The sequence below is a fragment of the Musa acuminata genome, chromosome BXJ2-4 (genome assembly GCF_036884655.1).
Source record: "Musa acuminata AAA Group cultivar baxijiao chromosome BXJ2-4, Cavendish_Baxijiao_AAA, whole genome shotgun sequence".
NCBI classification, from domain to species: Eukaryota; Viridiplantae; Streptophyta; class Magnoliopsida; order Zingiberales; family Musaceae; genus Musa; species Musa acuminata.
In genome coordinates this window covers 2,807,341-2,831,213 of record NC_088341.1, presented here as the reverse complement: position 1 = coordinate 2,831,213, position 23,873 = coordinate 2,807,341, and the positions used below count along the sequence as shown (strand labels likewise).

General features: G+C 36.7%; 1 protein-coding gene across 3 annotated transcripts; it reads right to left on the bottom strand.

Annotated features, from left to right (window-relative positions):
• Positions 1-793: 793 nt before the first annotated feature.
• LOC135609483 (DUF21 domain-containing protein At1g55930, chloroplastic-like) lies at positions 794-22,624 on the bottom strand. 3 transcript variants are annotated; one of them, XR_010485798.1, is made up of 15 exons: positions 21,898-22,624; positions 18,778-18,875; positions 18,565-18,658; positions 17,351-17,433; positions 17,134-17,232; positions 16,518-16,599; positions 14,730-14,869; positions 14,555-14,633; positions 14,395-14,458; positions 13,315-13,406; positions 12,305-12,370; positions 9,101-9,217; positions 5,027-5,206; positions 1,556-2,013; positions 794-1,463 (listed from the first exon to the last, which is right to left on the bottom strand). XR_010485798.1 is itself a non-coding variant. In XM_065102801.1 (14 exons), the coding sequence occupies exons 1-14, from the start codon at positions 22,465-22,467 to the stop codon at positions 1,792-1,794; spliced, it is 1,986 nt and encodes a 661-aa protein (XP_064958873.1). In that variant the 5' UTR covers positions 22,468-22,624; the 3' UTR covers positions 794-1,791. The 3 variants fall into 3 exon arrangements, 2 of the variants coding, with proteins under 2 accessions (XP_064958873.1, XP_064958874.1); XM_065102801.1 differs by having other exon boundaries at positions 794-2,013; XM_065102802.1 differs by lacking the exon at positions 21,898-22,624 and having other exon boundaries at positions 794-2,013; positions 18,565-18,635; positions 18,778-18,865.
• Between the last annotated feature and the right edge of the window lie 1,249 nt (positions 22,625-23,873).

Sequence of the window (23,873 nt, the reverse complement as noted above, 5' to 3'; positions counted from 1 at the left end):
TTCAGGATCGAATAGTTTCGGTTTCAGATTTCATAGAATTGGAACTAAGTTATTAGAACTCGGTCTCGATTTGCTTTAGAACCGTCATACCATTGATCCAATTGAGTTCCGATTCGAACCATCGGGTGGTTTACATGACAACTTCTCGGATAGAACTCCTTTCATGAGTTCTATCCGAGAAGTTCTATCGGATAGAGCTCATGCTGCCCAGTAGTACATCTGTATAAAACATGCACCATCAAGTACATTTGATACAGAAAAAAAAAAAACAAAAAAAGGGGAAAGAATAGCTGATGCATGTACCAACGTTTTTTTTTTCCTTCAGATTTTTTATCTTTTTCCAAAACTCACTCAGATATGTATTGATATGCCATAATCGGCATACCAAGGTTCTAATCGACACACAAAATATGTCTCGGTTTCGGTACATATAATCTCTCATCGCCATCGACCAAACCACGACACACCTACGAGTTCAGACTCAGTAGCCAAGTTAGGTAGCCCGACGACACATCACACCCATTTGACCGACACATACGATTTTAAACTCTCAGTAACCAAGTTAGGTAGCCCGACGACACATCACACCCATTTGACCGACACATAAACCAAATTACCAAATTCCGATCGTATAAAATCAACAAGACACTGACATTGACAATATGATAGAGTTAGTAACAACAACCCATCATCCTAGTTGTGAGCTCAGATGAGATCATAGCCATAGACCAACTTAACATTGACGAATTGTTACCCCATAATCATACATAGTCTGAACGATTCTCATGATTCATTACACAACCATGTTCTGATTAATTATTTAGATACACAAACTCATGATTCATTGATGATCGAATGACTCACGTAATTGTTTACATCAGAAGGGTTTTTGTTGGGTATGCCACGACATAATTCTTACAAGATCATCATTCAAATCCCTGATCCCAAACACGTCAACCTATGACAAACTCGAAACCCTAATCAACTTCAAACTCTTTCACATGTCGGAGAATCAAAATATAACTTAACAAACAGCTTAATAGACCTGGCGCAATAAACAACCTCTCCAATCAGGATTTGTTCGTGGCTTCGACTTGCAGTTTAAAAGTCCCAATCAAATTGACCTGGCGATGGAGACATTGGTTGGAAGCTGCCTCTAAAACAGGACAAGAGAACACTGCATTACGTGACATTAATACCTTCTGCAAACTCCTTTGCAACTCCTCACGTTCATGCTTCATGTGGATTACTCTTCCACTTTATCTCCCTAAGCAGCATGGTTGTAGGCTCCACATCAGCCTTGCTCCTCAGGCCACAAAAACATTCCCTATCATTCTGCACTCCTCCAATGCCATTGGATTCTACTCGCTCCACATCATTTAGTACACACGGCCAGTTACATCAGCAAATCTACCAAATTCATCATGAGGCACAAAAACAAACCAACCATATCTTCCACTGCTCTGTCACAAGAAAACCCCAAACAGCAGCAAATTAAAGAGATGAGAGGAGAAAAAAAAAACAAAACCAGTTTTTCAAAAAGCGGAGGCTGAACCCGAATATTATGCATAACACATTGGTTCTTCCACCGCAATTTAGGTCTGCGATCCTTCGTCCTGTTGGCTCGATAACCATGATGATCAGAGAGTTGCAGAACATCAAGATCTTGCTAGTAATCAGCTCGTTCACTGTCCTCCATGAAGTTATGAGCAACAAAACAGATGACACTACTCTTCACCTCTGTTCATCCACACATCTGGTCCATAGCATCCAGATTTCCTTGGTTTTTATTTATATTGGAAGAGAGCAGTCTGAGCCCTTCAACTTCTCATCAAATGTGACTTGGAGAGGTTTGTCTTCTTCCAACCTCTGTAGTTGATCAATTTGCTTCTTCCTCTTGACCACCTTTTTGGAAACTACACGATTTATGCCCTTTGCATCCAAATCTGCACCTTGATTACTTAGTGGTTTAAAATGGACTTTAGCAACTTTCCTTGCATCAGCTTCCAATATCTGCATATTCCAAGAAATAAATCTACAAGTTACTGCAAATTTCCTTGTCAAGTGCAGGATGATAAAAAGAGAGCTTCAAATGAGTGTTGGTAATCTTTGGGCAGTGTAAGATGACAAATGATGCATTAGCTTTCAGTATAATTTATCTTTGTCGTTCGACAAGGGCTACATAATTATAAGAGATGCACCAAATCAAAGTATGTACCAGGCTGATCATATATAGGAGGACCTAGGTGCATGTCATACTCCATGTCAGTGTATAAATTTAAAGTGCAAATCTAGTAGATATTACACAACTTCTAAATAAGGCATTTGCATCTTACTATGTGCTTAGGTATCCTAATGCGACATAGCCTTGTTGCCACTGCACTGCATGATGATATGTGACACTCTGATCATTGGTTAGCATTTGCCAAGAAGAATTTGCCAGGTTCAGATACTTGGATTACTTTCGAAATAAAACCACAGGCTACAAAAAGGTATCTGAGAGGAGTTGATATAGGTAGGCCAGGAGGACGCTTGTGATGGTCAGAGTTGAGAAAGTGGCATTCCACACAGATATTGAAAGTCCATGAAGTCAGTCTCCAGGGCACAAATTCAGTTCTTTTACCAATAAGAGTCCAGCAATAAAAGTGCGGTTCTAGTATGGAGAGGAATAGTCCACACGAACAAAAAATGCCTAACAGAAGATACAGATGATTTATATCAAAGAACAGTTTGATGTACCTAAAGATAATTCAATATCAACATGTTCCAAAAATGTGAAATCAAAGGTGCGAAATATGATGGTAGAAGCTAGAAAATTGTAGAGATATTACAATTCAAAATGATGAACCCAAAATCAATGTCCTACAACATCTATGAGATTATCTTCATACTTTTCTCAAAAAAGCACAGAAACAATAACTCAAACCACATAAAACAAATGAATAAAGAAAAACAAAACAAAACCTTGTACAGATCAAAGGCATTTCTGAAAAAAAAAGCAGATAGAAACAAGGATTGAAATTTCGTATCATACTGGAATTTCGAGATTTGCTCGGAGTGGTACGGTACTGTATAACGAGCGGTATATTTCAGTATCCCGCTTGGCATATATATATATATATATATATATAAAAGAGGTAAATCGCTTGGTATACCTCTCTTCTCCCCACGTGGGGCGACGTCGCCGAGGTGATGTAGCAGAAAAAAAAAAAAATTGTGACGTTGCCTCTCTTCTCAAGCGACGTCACAGAAAAAAAAAAAACAATTTCGTTGAGGCATCGCTTCTTTTCGCCCCGCAACACCGATACTCTTCTCCCCTCGCGCGGATGAGAAGTCGCCTCAGACAAGGAGAGCGGCGCCGATCTCAGGTTCTCCGTTTTTTTTTTCCCTATTTGTTTCTTCCCCTTCTGCCTCTTCTTTCACCTTCTCCCTCGGTCATCGTCGACTCCCTCTTTCTTCTCCCTTGGTCAACGTCGACAATAACGGCCTCAATCGACGGTACCGCTCGGTAGTGCCGGTCCATGTACTAGTCTGTTGACGGATCGGTACATACCGCCCGTACCATTCGATATTGCAAACCTTGGATAGAAAATAGGAGCAAAGCCTTAATGACATGAGAAGTCCAATGGAAGGACAACATCCACATTCCATAAGGACACAAAAACTGTCACCATGCTTGAAGCAAACTAAAAACAATGTTGGTGCTGAAGGTGAAGGATGAGACAATACTCCGACAAACTCATCAAGGATTATTAAATGTTCAAATGATTCAATTTGTATATATAAAGGACCAGAATGATTTGGTTTGTCACATGTTCTTTCCCCTCAGATTGAGTGAAAACAAGGACAGAACCTAATCTCTGATCATTCAACATGTGGCATGTCCTTAACTGTTGTCCCTCTGTTTGAAATTTTAGGATGACACTTTGGCTATTCCTAACAAACTGCAGAACTTAGTGAAAAGTGTTCTTTATTTTGGAGATATAATCTAAGAAGAACAGTGTTATCCACTAGTGAGGCAACTTACAAAGAGGACTGTATAACAAAGCCAAAAAAACAACTAAAACATAAGAGAGTTCCTTGGGATGATTTCTACTAAAATATCCCAGCTACAATTTAATTTGAAAAGTAGCAAAAACTGTTTATATGATTATTCTCCCCATCATCTACATAATTATTAGCTATTCTTTTAGAACATTAGCTGTGTTAGGAATTTCTGTAATAACAAACAAACTAAATCAGTATAGAGCTTCCTACACAAAGGTAACATTTCTTTGTACAGATAAGTATTAGAACTACATATCTCCCATATTCATTCAAACAACAGTATTTGATTCTGATCTGCATGATATCCACCCAATCAACAACAATAGCATAACATGGAGGACTTTTTAGGCTTGATAGGATATGCTATTTTGTGCATTAAATGGTTAGCCTATTCGATGAGTGAGAGCTACACAATATAAAAGGTAACTCAATCAATTTAAGATGATGAAATTATGTATATTTTGTTGAATCTTAAATGTCAAGATTCATTTCCAGTTTATGACTTGAGAAAAAATGTCCAAGATTAATTGCTAGAAGAATATTCATCTTGATGTATCAGACTTTTGGATTAGTTACTACAATGATACATACTGCTTAAACAGAAAACCAAATTCCAGTCTACGACTTGAAGTTGTATATGCATTCCTATTCCAGTCTGACCTAAATGTAAAGATTTATTGCCTCAACAATTGGTTGTCTTTTTCGCTTTAACAATCCCATTACATCTAAGAAAGACCTTCGGTTTGGCATGATGGGACCATTGACATATTGCCCAACATAAATAGTTTCTTGGAAATAGCTAACACAAATATGTAAATTCAAGCATTCCCTGATAACATGTTATGCTAATTTGCCAGAAATGCTTCTGGCTTATGATTTGCGTAATTGTGAGTCTGAAGCACTTGTTTAATACAACTAGAAAAGATTTGAAGACAGTGATTAAACTTAGTGTAGATTCTTGAATATTTATGCATGGTACCTCAATTTCATATTTTTGATGTCTTTCATTCCTGCTTGGACCATCTGACTCTTCATTTCTGTATTCACTGTTCTCTTCTCGGTTTGCCTTCTCAAGCACCACAACAATCTTGGCACCTTCTTCTGGTATATAACCAAACACCTCGCAGATGAAACCGGATACTGTCTCGTACTGATGACCCTAGTAATTAAAACAAACACAATGTAGTGAATATCAATTTTCACAAACTCTATAACCCTTTATTAAATCTCTCAAGAAACATTGACAAATCATATATATAACAGATATTTGGAGATCTATGTGTCGCCAACTTCCTCTTGGTTCTATGACTCAAATGGCAGCCGCTGTATAGTTTTCTTATGTGCTTAAGTATCAACCAACATAAGCAACCACTTGATTGATGCTTTATCCCAAGTTTCCAACCACAACTATTACACCATGTTCCTTCATTTGCAAAACTTGTGGGCAAAAGATTATGATGCAATTTCATCATTAGACAACTTTGAGCAATTCCTAATCCATCCCTTATTACATTATGTGTACCCCTACAAATTGTACAGGTTACCAGGAAGGGGTAGAGTCTGTTTAGCAATTTTCTTGATACCCTTCTGCAATCAAAGGTTTCAAATACCGGTTGGACCGGTACATGTCAACTAATATTTTCTAGCTGATCAATTAATGGTACTGGACAATACTAGCTCGGTAACAAGTGATTGTTCTTTTATTATTTTTCAATCATATCAGGCAATACAGGTTGGAATACTGCCTGCTATAGCCGCACTATACTGTTTCATCAAGGTGTTGAAATTAAAATTGGACCAAGATTTTAAACCTTGCCTGTTATATTAGTGTATGCCATCGAAAATATTTCAATACCCTCTTGCAGAGACGACATCCCTAAGCAATCACTTGGGTGCTCTACAATGATGGTGCCTCCAAACAATCATTTTAGCTCCCTTCTGTTGCAAATATATTGAGAATAATTTTCTTGGGCATCATCTTCCTGCAAATGCATCTCTGGTTGCCACTCTCTGCAATACTGCAATTCCCCTCCTAAAATGACAATGACCTCAAACAATTCTTTTGGGTACTCTACAGTAGCTGTCTCTTAATTTTTTAAGGTTCCCCGTTATTGCCACTTGGTCAATTAATTTTCTGGGGCAACATCCTGCTGCAAATATATCTCCAGGTGCCACTCAATAGGCAATACTTTGACACCCACTAGCATCAAATTTATTGCAGCCATTATTTCCCAACTGTTGCACCTCTCAACTCAGTTGCAGAAAGCTTATTCTGACAACCATCAATAACAATCTATGATGTTGAAATTCTTCATGGTAACACAAGTTGAAGAAGACTCATGTTACCAAGAGGCACATGAAGCATCTTCGGTTGGAGCATTTGGACAAGTTTGAGAAAGGGCAACAAACCACTGTACCACACCACAAAATTCTTAGGAATCATCTGATAAGAGTGCTTCCCCTTTCACATAATAAGAACAGTTCAGTGCTTTTTTATTTACCTTCTTATAATTCTGAAGGATCTACTAGAGGCCCAGACAATAACCTAATTTATCCTGGAGAAGAAATCACAGATGTGAAAATTTTCAGCTAGCTGTAAATATACAGCAAAGCTCCAGAGATGCAGCTAATAGACCCCTTCCATACTCTGTCAAGGGCTATTCAGCTATTGGAGAGCATGCTAGAGGATAAATTAGTAGAAGATCTAATAGCACCTCAATCTTCGACAAAGTCAAACTTGATTCACCCACTACAGCACTTTTGCTTCAGGACAGCAAATAGATTGTACAACAAATTCTTGCCCATCTTGAAGCTCAAGGTGAACAGTCATTTCCTTATCTCTGACACTGTATAGATCATTAAGCTCAACAATGACAATTTTATTTCTACAACAACATTGGCATCCTTCCTCAACACGTGAAAAAGGAAAGGATGACAAAGACCAAGAGCGTGATTTTGCAATATGGTTTGGACTTCTGACCCTCCAGTCAACTTGGGAGTAAAGTGCAATCGATGTGCTGTAAATTATTACGGACTGAAGAGAGCCCTTTCAATTCTCAACTAACCTCCTAGTTGAGTTAGAAAAAGAGAGATTTGATCAAGCATCCTCAACATCTCTTAGTGGTAATATATTTTATTTTATATTTCCTACTATTTTCAAATGTATTAATGTTAGTACTTCTAGTAGCTATTTTAGAAAATCAAAAGAGTCAAATTTGAATTTGAACCTATTTGATGTCTAAGGGTCCTAATATATTATTTGTTAGTCAAATGGTTTAGCTAATACGAGTATATTTGTCAGTTCTACAGGTCTCTTTCGGTGGGATATTTGTGGCGTGACCATATCATACAAAAACAAAGTTACATAAGACATCTTAATTGGCTATATAAATGAACGGTTGTAAGCTTTTGAGTTATAAATGAACACAACAAAATTAGATTAATTTAGATTTTTAATATCTTTTTCCTCTCTTGTTCTATCTTAAATGGCCTCGTCTCCTCCAGTCCTCCTTGAATCGGAGAAAGCCAAATTAGTAGGGTTATACCCTACACATTGACTGAAAACATGTGACTTTACCATGACTCCATATGTAACAAAAAAAATTTTCTATCAAAGATTGACCAACTGAGAATCCTGTTATTTTCTAGAAAGGCAAGGCTAGTTCTCACAATAACAAATATTTTACCTATGAAAGCCATGAGCTACAAAGAGCCTTCAAACATCAAACAAGAGAAAGATATTGTCAATGTTATCATGGAAAATAAACTCAACTCAAAATGTATAGATTCATGCTCAATACTCAAATGTTCACATAAGAACCATTGAGAAACAAATAAGAAAGTTAAATTTAGAAAGAGGAATGGTACGAGTCTATGAGAACTGCAAGAACTAGCAGTAATGTCCCAACTATTTGAGTTCGTTTATATGGATTGGTTCCATGCCATTGACCTGTGTAAGACATCTCTACATAAAGCAGAGCATCCAAGTCCCTCTACATCTTCTTGCACCAGTAATCTTAATTAAATAACATCTAATTACAACATCTGAAAGTTTTCCTTGAACATGTCTGAATCGTCTTGGATGATTATCTTTATTTTGTTCTCTCTCAATGCAACACCTCATTGCTATCAAACTAAATCAATTCTTATAATCTTTTTAATAACTCCACAATCCACATTTACCTCAATGTTCTCATGTTAGCTACACAAAGTTTCATGTATGTTGTTTTTTAACCGTCTCAACACTATGCTCCATAAATTACAACTATCTTATTAAAATTTTCATTTAACCAGAAAGGAATAATCACAAAAAATTCCGTGCTCCTCTCCATTTTACCCATCAAGTTTTACTCAATGAACAATGTGTCAATATCTTCTTCTTGTTAATTATTAAAAAAATCAACTTTTACTCACAGCAATTTCTTACCTATCCATCACAACCACACTATTTCTTTTCTTAGTATTTCTAAAGTACAATCTATGTATTTAGTGTTAATCCTACTTAATCTAAGACCTTTTATTTCTATCATTTATCTTCATAACTCGAGTTTATTGCTAATCTCTACTAAAATTTCATTGATAAAAAAAATATGGTTAGTAGATTAACATATAAAATGCATGCCTACCGTGTCTGATTACAAAATTTGTCTATAACCAATGTCAACAACTAAGAACTTAAGGCTGAATCTTGATGCATGCTAGACACAATCTTTGTAATCCTAACATTAATGATGACTCACAACTTTTACCATGGAAAAATAATTACTAGCTACTTTCTTTTCTATATCCCACCATAACAATTCTCTATAAACTCTCTCTTAAGCTCTTTCTAAGTCAATTAAAAATCATACAAATTTTTTTATCTATATATTTTTTTATTTTCTCAATAAATAAATAACATCTATGGTTGATTTTTTGGGCATAAAACCAAGCTAAGTCTATGGGTAAAGAAGGTAAAGAATTAAATGGTGGTTTATTAAATGAACATTCTTCTTTACATAAGCAAAATTGCTTCCAAGTTCACCAAGAGAGGGAAAGGAGAAAAAAGAGAAACCTCTGGCAGTTTGACATTCAGTTCTTCTGAAAGTTGATCAATTGATGTATTTGCATCAACATCAAATGTGCCATCCTCTTTCATTACAATATAACCAGTTTTCCTCTGAATCTCTTCCTGCAAAAATTGAAAGCAAAAATGTGGACTGTCATATAGTTATTCAACACACAGAAAACCAGGTTATCAACCATGGGACAAGCTTTTTCAACTATTCTAAAACAAGCAACAGAATATAGGTAAATTAAAATATATCATAATAAGTGGATGTATTACTCGTCCTGTAAAAGGAAGGCCTTACCTGCACAAAAGCAAACTCTGAAAAAAAGAAAATGAGGAAGCAGTTTGTCAATGCAATAATACAAAATAGGTGTCATCAAACATTTTTTAATTACATTCATCACCATTAGTTACTCGTTCACAATAAAGAAGCCAAACAGTAGGACATGTCTGCCACTAGAAAATAAAAAAGTTTTCATCTCCATTTTAAAGCACCAACCTTATGATTCATTCTTGCAAAAACAAAGCAGAGGACAATTTTACCTGCAGGACCTAGAAATATATTTTTAGAACAACAAACTAAGAAGCTCTGGCACTGCAATTTTGAAGTTGTGGTCATATCGGATGCAAAAGATAATATTACATACAAAATACAAAACCATCTTGTCATATATAGTTATTTGTTGGGAAAAACTAGACACCTATAGTTTTGCAATGCTATCTCATTGTATGGAGTACATACAAGAAAGGTCAACCAGATAAGATGCGATGATGTGTATTAGATGGTTGTTGTATAATCTATCTGTAAGCTAACTCCAACTACAGCTTATATTTGCATCCAACTCATGAATTGATTATAAATAAAAATATTTTTTGCCTTATTAACCTTTAAAAATGAAGCTTTTAATATTCTGAGATAGTTGTAAACACAAAGTCATCTCACATGACAAGGCATTAAGGATTTTGAATTGTTATTAGGGTTGGATCTAGACAAGTCAGGGATGTATTGGGTTTGGACCAGAATAAATTGTCTAGCCAAGTTATAGAGTTAGGGACTTAAGTTGGACACCAGTCATGCAGACCAGGATTCTAAGGGCCTGGGCTCAGGTTGATTTTGGGTTTCCCAAATGCTTGACTCAGGCCCAATCCATATTGGGTTTGTGTTGGACTTTCCCAATCCATGCATCAAGGAAGTTCAGCTTGATATAAATGCTCCTATGAACAGATTAACTCAGTAACACAAACTTTTGACTCCCTGGTTTGAGATACTACACCAAATCTTTCATGGTTTTATCAATTTAAAGTTCCTTAACTTGAATTCATCAATACCATCCTTCCTTGCTGCAACTTAGCCAAGCAAGTTAGCCATATACCAACCAGGGCCTATCAGATAAGAACTCTTCCTATGTCTCTTCATGCCATTTAGTACGGACGGAGAAAAGCAAACATTCCAGAAAATGCAGATACATTTGGGATGGACTTTCCCAGTTAGTTTTCTGGCATATTTGAGGAGGAGGTTTAGACTTTAGATTGTTCAATGGGGTGGTTAATGATCCTTTTATTGTCTTCAAAGGGGCAGTCACATGATTCTGTGGTATGAAGCATGTGATCCTTTCTGGGAAGCTTCTAATAATAGATGCTTTTGTTAAAGTGTTTAAGAATCCTCACGACATCTTTTTCCTTTTTTTTTTCTCTTGCTTCCCATAATTTTGTCCTTTATCATCCTATAATTGAAATAAGCAAGAAAATTTAATGCCTATGCACAAAGCAATTATATGGGGTTGCTTATAGAGCATAATTGAAAAATGAGAAATTACTATGGAAGACACAATTATATAACCAACTTCTAGTTAAAGTCCATAGAAAGCCATTTTGCTAGGACCAGTACTACACAGGCAGTACATACCAGTCCAAGTGTGAATCGGTACACAAACTGTCATTGTTTTGAGTGGTCACATTCGTAAGCCCTGTTTTCCGCAAACAGGCATGAGCTCTCCACGCCCTTGAGCTGCCTAGATACACTTCCTCCTCCCCTCTTCTCTTCCTCTTCCTCCACCGCCTCCTCTCCTTCCTCTTCCGCCGCCACCTCCTTTTCTTCCTTTCTCTTCCTCTCTTTCCTCTTCCTCTTGCTTCCTCCTCTTCCTCGACTACCTCTTCCTTCTTCTTCTTCCCTCCTTTTTTCCACTGCCCTTCCTCTTCTCCTTCTTCTTCCTATCTGAGTCACCAGTACATACTAATATGCCATGTGTCAGTACATCAGTACTGACCAGTGCTTACTGGTCCAGCCTACCCAAAATGGCATTCCCTTCTAAAATCAAGCTTCTAAAGTTGGTCCAGAGTTTCTACAATGTTCTCTATAACAAAACTTTATGCATATATGATCATATTACAATTTGAATTGCATAGTTGCAATAGCAAATAAATAAATAACTAAAAGAAGATAAAACAATAAGGGCGAATTCCTAGAAAAAGCCCCTAAGTTTAGGAATTTCTAGTAGAGTGCCCTAACTTTGAAAAATTCTTAGATAGCCCTTTTTTTCTTTTTCAAAATGGTCATCCTACCCACATCAACCACCGCCCTTCTCTCACCGACCACCTTGCTGACCACCCTCCCTTGGTCGTCTAGGCCTCCGCGCGCATAGGGCTAGCCCCGCCGACCGTCCTCCTTCGCGAGCGGGCTAGCCCTACTGGTCGCCCCTCTCCCCTCCCCTGACTGCCTACGCATCCGTGCTCGTGTGGGCTAGCCCCGTCAGCTGTCCCCCTCTGCGTGCAGGCTAACCCTGCTCGTTGCCCCCCTCCCCTCCCTTCCCCTAGTCGCTTGCACCTTCGTGCGCATGTGGGCTGGCCTCGTTTGTCACCCTCGTCCCCTCCCCTAGCCTCCTGCACCTCCACTCGGAGGCTGGCCCCACCAGTCGCCTCCCTCAGCGAGCGCGATGCCCCTGGGTCAGACAAGGGTGCAGGGGCAATGGTAGAGGCGGCAAAAGGAGGAGGCGATAGTGTTTCTGGCGATAGCAGGGGTAAAACAATCATTTCACGTGACCAGGGGCACTATCTGAGAAATTTTCAAAGTTGAGTCGCTCTGCAGGAAATTCCCAAACTTATAGGCTTTTTCCGAGAATTCGCCCAAAAGATAAAACAAAAGGGCATTGAAGAAGGCAATTGTCAGCTCAATTAGAGAAAGAAAATATCTTCATATAGTTTTCTTACTTTGGAGTCATTTTCATCGAAGATTTCACCAACAATTTCTTCAACAACATCTTCCAGAGTAACGATCTGTTACACAGCCAAAGATTTTAGGGGTCAAACCGTAAATAACAAAGAGAGAAACAAAATCCTCTTAAACTTGAAATCCATAAAGTATGGATATGCTATATTACTGGGATATCTTTCATACAGATTTCAAAAAAGATTGTTCAGAACATTAAATCCTACACCAGTAAAACTTTCAGCCAGATTGCAATGCTTCAACAACAATTTGTCTGTGTTTATGTGTGGCATTTGCATCAAATTCTATCAGAATTAAATTTGTGATATGTGCATTAAATGGCAAGGAGGAGTATCAGTTCTAATTAATAGATGGCTAGCACTACCATATGAACACTAAGTCTTTCCTGCCAACAAAATCCTATAGACATCACCATACCATGGAATCTAAACTTTTAAAGTATAGAGCTCAACATAAAAGTGCAAATAACGAACGATTATGCTTTGAAAGCAGTGTAACAATGTAACAAGACAATAAGTTGAACTGGAAGCATATAATAAGAATAAGTAATACTAGCAATGGCCATCTAAACAATTAAAATAAAAAATTGAAGAAACAATGCTATAAATAATCAATAGAATGACATATTAATAGAAATTGAACTAAAAACATGTGGCTCTACTTCATATAACTTTAACATCTTCAATTAGTTTGCACTGACTAGGCTAAAAAAACTAAAGCATTTATGTTTAGGAAAATGCCTGCTTGCACAATTCACATGACAATCACCATTAGAAGAGCTCCTTTGCAATCAGCTCTTTTTTTGCAACTCAATAAGAAAACATGAAGATCAACTAACTAGAACTGTGGGAAAAAAGATGACACAAAAATGTTGCATGAGACTGTTGATAAAATAGGAACTGGAAAAAAGGCAATACAATTAGGAACCCAATGCTACGAATATAAAAGAACACTTTAGAGTAGAATGAGATGGCATGAAACATTAACATACACCAACTGTTCCCCCATATTCGTTCAGAACTACAGCCATGTGAACTTTCCTAATGCGGAACTCTCTCAGCAGGCTCCATACAAACATTGAATCTGCACTATCAATATAACTTAAATTAACAACTGGAAAGAATAACCTATTATCATTAAATAAATGTTTAAAGAACAATAATATTTATGAATCTTGGAAGTACTAATAGCTACTATGCATTACCAATCACAAATTAAAATGCTTGTCTGATCGGTAGGTACTGATGATTTTAACAGTGCACCAAGCAACGGTGACAGACTATATGGCTTGGTATTGCTCAGTATACTGCCCATTTTATTTTATTCAGCGATATTGGGTAGGATATGTTACCACATTGTCACAAACAAGTCTGTACACAAAGTATTCGATGTAATGTTTTGTGTATCCATGTCTTTCGGATTTATTAATGCTTTGCACAACATGTAGAGAGTTTACAGTTGGCTTTTGTGGTCATTTTTGGTCTGTACACACCGGTTGTGTACGATCATCGCGTAGAGGCAAAACTGTCCAAAAATAGGCCATCCAAGTAGTCATTTTGGATGATTTCTGGGTGTGCAGAATAGTGCAAAATGTTAACCATTTCAACACCCTAGAGGTGGGCACAAGGCTGGATGGGAACTTTTGGCCTTTGGGGTATTGTCTAGGGTTGATTCACTGCCTTATTCCGTAATAGTGTGATGTGGGCACTTGTGGGAACTTTTGGCCATGGTGGACTATCTTGGACCCTTCGTCACGCGACTATTCAAAGATTGTGAAGTCTATTTTTGTATTTTGAATTGCCTATCAAGTGTTTGATGAAATGTTTGCCTGTGGGATCCCAAGTATAACGCTTCTTCTAACCTGTCTTTTCTTTTGCAGGTCCTTAGGGGACCCTACGAGGTTACGGAGAGACTGACCCTCTGAAGATGAACATGTAAGGGTACTGCATAACTTAGGCAAATTCAACTAAGTCCGTGACAACATGATGATACTATCTTAGTCATACAAGTTATAAAAAATAGTTACCAATGTCGCTATTTATGATAATTTAATGTACTAATTTTGTATTACCAGGAACAAAGTATGTTGGCTTGTGAGCAATCTCCTTTACAGTGGATTCTTGCAGCTTGTCAACCTTCAAAAGCAAAGAAAAGTACTTAAAGCAATGGATTAGTTGGAAGTTTAGCTCAATGGTGACACAACAATTGATAAAATAAATCTTGACTCAAACCTTTTCAACATATTCCAGCATGTCCATTGCATATGCAATGCCCACAATATTATCTATACGCTCCTCAAAAACAGGTACCCTAATATCATACAAATAGAAGTATAACACAAGCTCAGAATTTTGGGTGATTTACAAATGAATTAGTTGCACAACATCACTTACATGTTCAACGTACCTAGAGTATTGATGTGTCTCCCATTGCTTTTGAAAATCAATAAGCTTCGCACTTGCATCTATTGCAACTACATCAATTAGAGGTGTCATTACCTCTTTGACATGTGTGTCTTTTATCTCTAAGACATTTTCAATCATATCCTGTTAATTAATTTTACATAAAGCATGTCAGATGCAGATTCCTTTGTAAACATGAACATATAGTTCATAAAACAATACTGAACAAGCACATGAAGAGAACGAAACCATATAATTTATATGCATTCGATTTATAAAAACAAAAAATAAACTAAAACTTCCAACCCCTGTTCGATAGAACATCAATAACATTATTAGAGAATATAATTTATTGTTAGATGCTGGATTCTCTCTACCAATCCTTGGACCAGTGCACTTCTAATCCAAGTGTAACTCAACGTGTCATTCGTTTAAGACCATATAAACATCTAAACTAGGATTGACCAACCCACAGTGGAACTATGCTAGAACAGATTAGTATAGTTGGGAACTGTGTCATATTTACTATACATGAAATATCATCTCTAAAGATAGGATACACCCATAGTGGATTTGTGCCAGAACAGGCTAGAAGCATAAAAAAATATGAAAAAGATTCCACATCATTTTATGTAGGTAACATGCAACTGCACACTTTAGGCATGTTACAGAAAGAGCAGCCCTTTATGCGATAAAACATACATCTAAGAATGTCAAATAAAATAACAATCTACAAGAAACTTTAAACAAATTCAGATTATCTATTCTATCTTCATCTAATAATCAGATTATACACTATAAATCTTACCTTTGTTAAATCAACTAGATTGCTTAGTTCTGTAACAAGCAATGTTTGCTGTACCACCTGAAATGGTACGGTACAGGTGGTATGTATCAATCCGGGCATGGGCCGATACATGGACCACCTCGTTTCGGGCAGTCCAGTTAAAATAATAAAATAATAAAAAAAAGTGGTGGGGCCTTGTCCAACTCATCGTTAAAAAGAAAAACAAACAAATTAGGGCTCACGAACGCAAGCACTCTTCTCGTGTAAGATGTTGCTGCCTCACTGTCACCGCTTCACTGCTGCTACTGTTGCTGTCGCTGTCGTTGCCTCGCTGCTGCCGCTTCACCACAGTTTCCCAGGTACGATGCAGCTGCTCTTTTCCTCCACCTATTCTTTCTTTTCTTCCTTCTTCTTCCTCCACTTCTTCCTCTTTTTCCTTTTTCCTCCTCTATTCCTCGGTCCCTTCCTCTTCTCTCCCTTTTTCTTCCTCGCCGAAACACCGGTACACACCGACATACCATGTGTCGGTACATCAATACAGACTGGTATGTCTGGTCTGACAAATTGCCGAAATGAGTCCAGTACCCAAAAAGGAAATCCTTGGTAACAAGATCAATTTTTATGTAAACTCTACAAACACAAAGAAATATATATAACCATATTGTAAACACATGCATTTGTGAAATAATTGATCAGTGAAATTCCATTGTCCAAAGCCTACAAAAATAGAGACATAATAGGATACTAATAACAAAATAAAAAAAACACATAAAAATATATGTGAAAATTTATAATGCTCCCAAATGTCAATATGACGTAGGAAAACCACTAGATAATTATCAGAAAAATGTAACAAAAAACAAAATCAAGATTTTGCATTAATCTAAACTGAATGAGAAGCAACCAAGAAAAATTATGGAAGATCAAAACAGAAATAAAGCCACCTTATAAGTTAAGAACAGCAATGCTAAATCAATTTGTATCAAGTTATACAAATTTGGGCACCTGTTCTTCCTCTTCTATTGCTCCACTTAGTTCTGCTCCTCTTAGCATCAGTTTTAGTTCATCTTCAGTCACATAAGGTTCACTACATTACCAAACAAGTATCAGGAAAAGAAAATAAAGTCTTATATAAAGTCTAACCTTCTCTATAATTTAGACTGTGATGAAAAAGGTGCTTATATCAACATACAAGAAAAGAAAGCATATAACAGGCAGGCCTTATATCAACATATAAGAAATTTCCTTTTTTGTTATGACAGAAGAAGGAAAAAAAGGAACGAAAAGATTCAAAAAATTCACTGTCTCATGTGTCCATCAATTTCTATCAGAAAGCAAGCAGGCTCCTCCTTGAAGCACATAGAAAAATCATAAGAAGAAACAAACAGCAAAGTATTTCCAATCAGTCCCCTTAAGCTCCTTTAGAAAATTACATGGGCAATGATCTTCTACTTTAAAACAACTAAAACAATGCACATTATGATCAAGTAGCAAATGAAGAACTTATTGCTAAACATATCTTAAATTTCTTGTACATTCATAATAAAGTAGCATGAAAGACATGAAAAAATTAAAGAAATAGGAAGAACATGAACAAGGGGTACTCTGAAACATGACCTACCTTCTGCCTTTTAAACCTAGCATTTTTAAGATTCCCATCGAAAGAAAAGTGGCAATCCGTCCAACAGGATACAGGACCACTGATAGCCATGCTACTGGTCTGACATAGTTTCAAACATAAAGTTCTATCACTGCCCCAGTTCAAGAATAGAAGAGAACAAATTTACATATTAAACTTGAGGACACGACAATCTTATTTCCTAAGATAATGGACTAACCTGACAACAAATCTAGCTACCTCTGTGGCATTATGAACAGCAACACTTTTTGGTGTAATTTCTGTTAGCAACAAAATAGCAACCTGAAATTATGAGAAGATTAGCTTAATCAGTTAAATTTAGTGAATACATCTTGAACAAGAATAGACCTAGATAATTCAAAACTACAATTGTCAAATATCTTCAGCAACAATAGTACATGGGACCAGGCTAACAGATTTTTTTAGTTATTATGTTTCTGTAATCAAAGTCGCATTATCTTAAGGAAACTATAATTTTTAATATGCCCTTAGTTCTCACAGAAAGATATAAACATCTGCATTTGGCGTAGAGGTATTATTTTTTCAAAAAATGCATATAGGTTAAACATTTCTAGACACAAATAACTACATATGCTGCATAGAAACGAGATTTTTAAGCTTACACATGCATCAACAAAGTTTTCTGTTCTTGTGTTATAAACCTGCATTTGTAACATGTTGGCACAATGTGTGAATTGATACAGGCTGCCATGTCAGAGCAGGGTGGCCGCATTGCCAATACCATGCTGGCTAATGAGATTTCAACATGACCAACATATGTGGTCTTTGCATGCATACAATTCTCAAATCCATGCACCAAACATCCTTTTGCTTTATGGCCAATAAAGAGATAGCAGCACAATGTATTCCAGTTGCTTCTCATCTTAACTAGGTACTTTGGGTACGTGCATCATAAACATGTTTGATCATGAAAATGTTACTACAATCATCCTTCTTATTGTTCTTGACTAGCTGTTAACACAAAATTCCAAGATTCAACCTAGATAGAGTAATAGTAAAATACTAAAATGACCCTTTGCTTTTCTTTCTTTCCTCCAGCGCTGCAAGGGTGCAACCATACACTACTAGCATGAATCGTGGAAGAACTCAAAACACCTCACTAAGGGACAATAAGCACAAGGTACAGGGCAGTGAACCAAACCTACCTCTCATAAGGGAGCCAATGCTACCACCACCAAGATACCAGGTGGATGCAAATCCCATTATAAGTACAACTTACAAATGGTATTACCACTGTAAAGTATGTACACAACAGTGATGCATATTCCATGCACATTAACAAAAGGCATTAGTCACCAGAACAGTCGCAGACATTGTTGTAACCAGTAAGCTTGCACCTTGAGATGTCACAGGAAATATACAGATTCATAACAGAAGAAGTTAGGAGCATACTGTCATAACCCCTGTTGCTGCACTAATTCCAGCTTCTCCAAAAATTGCAGTTGCTGCATCCGTCACAAGTGCTGTAGCACCAATATTGACCACACTGAGTACATATCACCAAATCATAAGATAAGGAACATATAGTCTTAATTAGTTGATGAAATAACCCATAGAAAGTTGAACAAAGAAGCAATTGTGAAGTACTCAATTATTAAGAATTACGTTGTGCCAATGAGAATCGTTGTCAGGAAACGAGTAACATCACTTCGAAGCAGTCTGAAGACACCATTTTCTGGATCCTTCTCAGCCAATTCACGAACCTGCTTTAGAGGAAATTAAATATTTGAACGTTGCTTCTAATAACGAGAGAAATGAGAGGTATAAAAATGAACAAAGTAAATATGGAAATAACTTTTGCTGCATCATCAACATGATCAAAACAGTTGCAACTTCAAGCAATTTACAGATTTAAACTGCAGTAGTAGCAAACACACGAGAAAATCAATCATTTCATAGCTTTCATTAGAAGAAAATATCAGTTGTTCAACATTATGAACGAAAGAATCTGAGTATTTCTATATGACCAAAACTCACGCATGATAGCATGAATATATGTAACAAAAATAAATAATGATTGAATAAAAGATCACCAAAATGATACATAAGTCATTATTTTTCTATTTGCTTCCATTTCATTTACTCTGCTTACAAAGTAATATGTGCAGTTCTAATTCCAATATTGTATGTTCCTTATAGACTGACCAAACTGTAGCCCCACTTAAAGAAGGTTATTAGATGTTGTAGTTGAACCAACTCATAATTCCACAAGCCTACAGATTGAGAATGATGCATATCAGACCTGTAATAAGCTTATGACAAAAGCATAAGCAACTTTAACAAGATGAGAGAAGTAATGTAATGTACAACAGAACATCAAAGGAAGTCAGTAGATTATTAAATCCAACAAAACCAAGGATGGACATTAGTCCACATGCGGAGCAAAAATGGAAAGGAATTAGGAGACTTATGCTTAGTAAACAAATCAGATGAAAGTATAGGTAATTACAACAGCATGATACATTGTCGAGGTTCAAAATATCAGTACAAGTACCTGAACTAGAACTTGTTACGACCGATAGATAACAGTCAGTACAAAACCAACACTGATTGGCAAACAAATAAAAGAAAAAAAATTACCAGAGTACGCTAGCATACCAGTAACAGGTCAGACCTCTATGTAGTATGTACCTAGCAGTACACCCGATAAACCTTGATTTTCAATTCCTTGCATATCATAGCACCTATAGCATCCATATGTCACAAGACACATCACAAAACATTTAAAGAAAATGTTCCTATCATCTTTACAGTCCTACATAAGGTGTAAATTGCTTCAGACACTTCTTAAAAAGATAGCAACAGGCAAGAACATCGGGACGTAAGCCTCTGATTAATTCTGAGAGAAAGGAGTGCCTAAATCCTTAGCTCTGTTGTTTGGTACCATTATTAACCATGAATAAATGCTGGGGCCAGTTTTTCCACAATAAAAAATGTGAAGGCATTGACTAGATGAGCTTGCTACTGCAAAATGGGGATCTATAAACAATTAAGGGAGTGTTTATTTTAAAAAATAACTTAGATTTCATCTCTATTTCCCTTTCATTTCTCCATAAAATCGAGAAAAAATGTTTTACCTATTCAAACTAAAAAAATCATCTCTTATGTTACTTGCCTAATTTGTTCCCCAAATTTCATTGATAAAAAAGAGATCTAAGAGAGAAAAGAAGACTAGGCCCTCAGCTCCAAAGGAACATAACTTGTCACTATACTTTCTTCTCCCTCTTTCTAATCTATAATGTGGATGATTATTCCTTCTATGATGCCAGGACCCATGTTGCCATTACAAAGGTGCTCCACAAATGTGAGCTTGGGAACTTCTTGTCAGCTCGCAAAAGATGATACCATAGCTGAACCTAAAAAACAGTGACTTTCATGACATGCTGCATCTGGTCATGCAACAAATGGAACACAAGAAGAGAATGGTTGAAAACTCTTAGATCAGCCTTCCACAATGGGCTTTTCCATGGTAAGAGGAGCCTTTGAACAAATCTTACGAAGGTTAAATGAAGGGCTACAATCACTTATCACACTTCAAGACTCCAACAAGCAGAGAGATCCTGTGATGTCTTCCCCCGTTTAGCCTCAATTCCATAACCTAATTTAGGCTTCAGCACATACTTGAAACTGCAAAATTAGTGTTTATATACAACGATAACAACAACAACAAAACCGTAAGTCTCGACTATATAGATCTCTTACCAACATTGAGATATGTAAAAGACTATATGTTTGGTTAAGTTAAGAGTACTTAAATCTTTATTTATGGTTTCTATTAAAGTCTTTTTAGGTCTTCCTCTACCTCCGCTCGTACCACTAACATTAATTATTTTATCTCTTTTGGCTATCGCATCTGGAGATCTCCTAAGCACATGCTCATACCATCTTAAATGATTTTCTCTCATCTTATCTTCTATCTAGGCAATACCTAGTTGTTCACGAATAGAAGTATTTCTTTTCTTGTTTTCCTAATAACTTCACACATCCATCTCAACGTTATCATCTTAGCAACACAATTTTTTTGTATATGTTGTTTCTTAACTGTCCAACACTTAAATACATAAAGCATTGTTACTCTCACAACTGTCTTATAAAATTTTTCTTGTAATCTCAAATGTATCCGATAATCACACAAGACTTTTGGTGCCCCTCGCCATTTTAACCATCCTGTTTTTACTCTATAAATAATATATTCATCGATCTCTCCATCTTGTTGACTAATTGATCCAAAATACCTAAAGCTTTTGCTTAAAAAAATTTCTTATCCATCCAACTTAACTATACTCTCTTGTCTATTATTAGAATTACTAAAATTACATCTTATATATTTAGTTTTAGTCTGAATTTAAAATCTTTAGTTTCTAAGGATTGTTTCCATAGCTCAAGTTTATGATTAATTCCACTTAGGTTCTCATCAACTAAGATAATATTATCAGCAAATAATATGCATCAGAGAGGTCTATCATGTAAACGACTAATAAGTCAAGCCATTATCGATGTGAAAAGATAGAGATTAATACGGATCATTGATGTAATCCTATGCTAATAGGAAACTCACTAGAAAAACTCTCTATAATTCTAACACTAGTAGCTACATCATCATACATATCTTTAATAACATAAAAAAATAGTGTTTATATGCATCTGGCAAAATAATTCTTATCCATCTCCATACATCGATAACTGAACACAGTTCAATGACTTCCTCAAAGAAAAAAAGCTTACCTTCCATGGCCACAGAGTCGTGATTGCAGTTTCTGCCAAAGAAAAGAAAGCAGAAAGTCCCAGCAACGCAGCCAATACTAAACCTTGCTCTCTAAGCACATTAAGAACCTGAAACAACTTCGGCCACACCACCATAGGAACCGCTTTCTCCGAACCAAAGGCCGCAACGCCAGATTCCACCACTCCCTCTGCGGCAAGAGATCTGCAGGACCTTGCGACAAGCATCCCGCAGGCAATCATCGCAATCACAGAACCAAACCCAAGGGAACCAAGAACCCCAAAAACTCGAGCTCTCTCATCCAGAGGAATCTCCTTTCTTCCATCGGAATCAAAACTGCGGACGACGGGCGAAAGCTCGACCCTTTTACACCAGAAGGGGAAGAATGTACCGAAGCCGTGAGAATTCTGGCGGCCACGGCCGGATTGAAGTGGGAAACGAGATGTTCTGAAGGGAGGACAAGCATTGGGCCCGCGGATGTGGTGTGGCCAGCACAGTTTAGTATGTCCCTGCGTGAGGATGAGCCCCCCGGCTCGGCCGGCGAGGGAAGTATTGAATGCGAAGGAAAACATGGGGATTGGGGTAGCGGAATGAAAGGAGAGGGGATGGGGAAGGGGGCCTAGGGTTTTGGATTGGAGAAGGGGTTGGCAGAAGGTGGCGGCATACCGACCGAAGCGGACGAGGAAGAGAGGGACGGAGTTCTGCTCGCTTTCCGTCAAAAGGGTAGCATCTGCCAGATTCACTCGGCATCTCTTCGGATGCTTTTGCGTTTTAAGAAAGCAGCAAATCAGGCACGTGCTCCGCACGAGCTAGCAAGTAGAATAATACGTCGAAGATATTACCAAAAATAGCACCCAAAAATAAAATGCAAGTACGATTTTTCAAATATTCGACTGAGTAATGCCAAATTATGGTTTATTTCATTTGAATTTGAATTTTTAAGTTTGTGTTTGCTCTTTAACTATTAGAGATTAAGCTCATTAAGTTATTGAGAGATTTAGGAGATATAGTCTGAATTGCCATTAGCTTAACTTAAAATTATTTAAATCAAGAAGCACAATTACGATATCCATCCGTAAAAGATTATAATCTAAATAAAAAAGAAGTACAATTATGGTATCAGAGTTTAATTTGAAAATACAAACTTGTATACAAATCATGATCTGATGATGATTTATTAAATCCACTTTGTAAGATTAATATTTCAAATATTCAACTTAGGAATGCTTAATTCTGGTTTATTTTGTTTGAATTTTAACTTTTAAGTTTGTGTTTGCTCTTTAACTACTAGAGATTAAGCTCATTAAGTTATTGAGAGATTTAGGATATATAGTCCAAATTGCTATGGGGTTAACTTAGAATTATTTAAATCGAGAAGCGATATCCATCAGTAAAAGATTAACTTAAGTGTAATCTAAATATAAAGAAGCACAATTACAATGATGGAGTTCAATTTGAAAATACAAACTATAAATTAGCTAATAAACTTGTATACAAATCATGATCTGATGATGATATATTAAATCCCACCAAGTAAGATTAATATTTCAAAATCTCATCCAATATATTTTAAACATATTATATAAATTAGCTAATAAAGATCTTTTTAGATTACCAGAAGATATGATCAAATTTCATCCTCACCACTTATCTTTGCAAAATAATAATAATAATAATAATGCTAATGTAGGCTTAATCTCTAGTTTATCTTACAAGACCTCACAAGAGAAAAAGAGAGCTGAGAAAGACTGATAGTCCAATTGACCTATTACCTACTGATTCCTTATGACAATGTTCAAATATGAGTAAATACAGTGAAAGCAAAAGGACCAAGTTGAGAACATCAAATTTATGTTGGACGATGCCATGATAGGCCAAGGAACTTGACGTGCACTGGCTTCAGAAGTCATGCAGTTGGCTGAGCCTCTTAAGAAGTCAAAGCACTTGGCTGCAAAATCTACAATTTGAAGAAAGACAC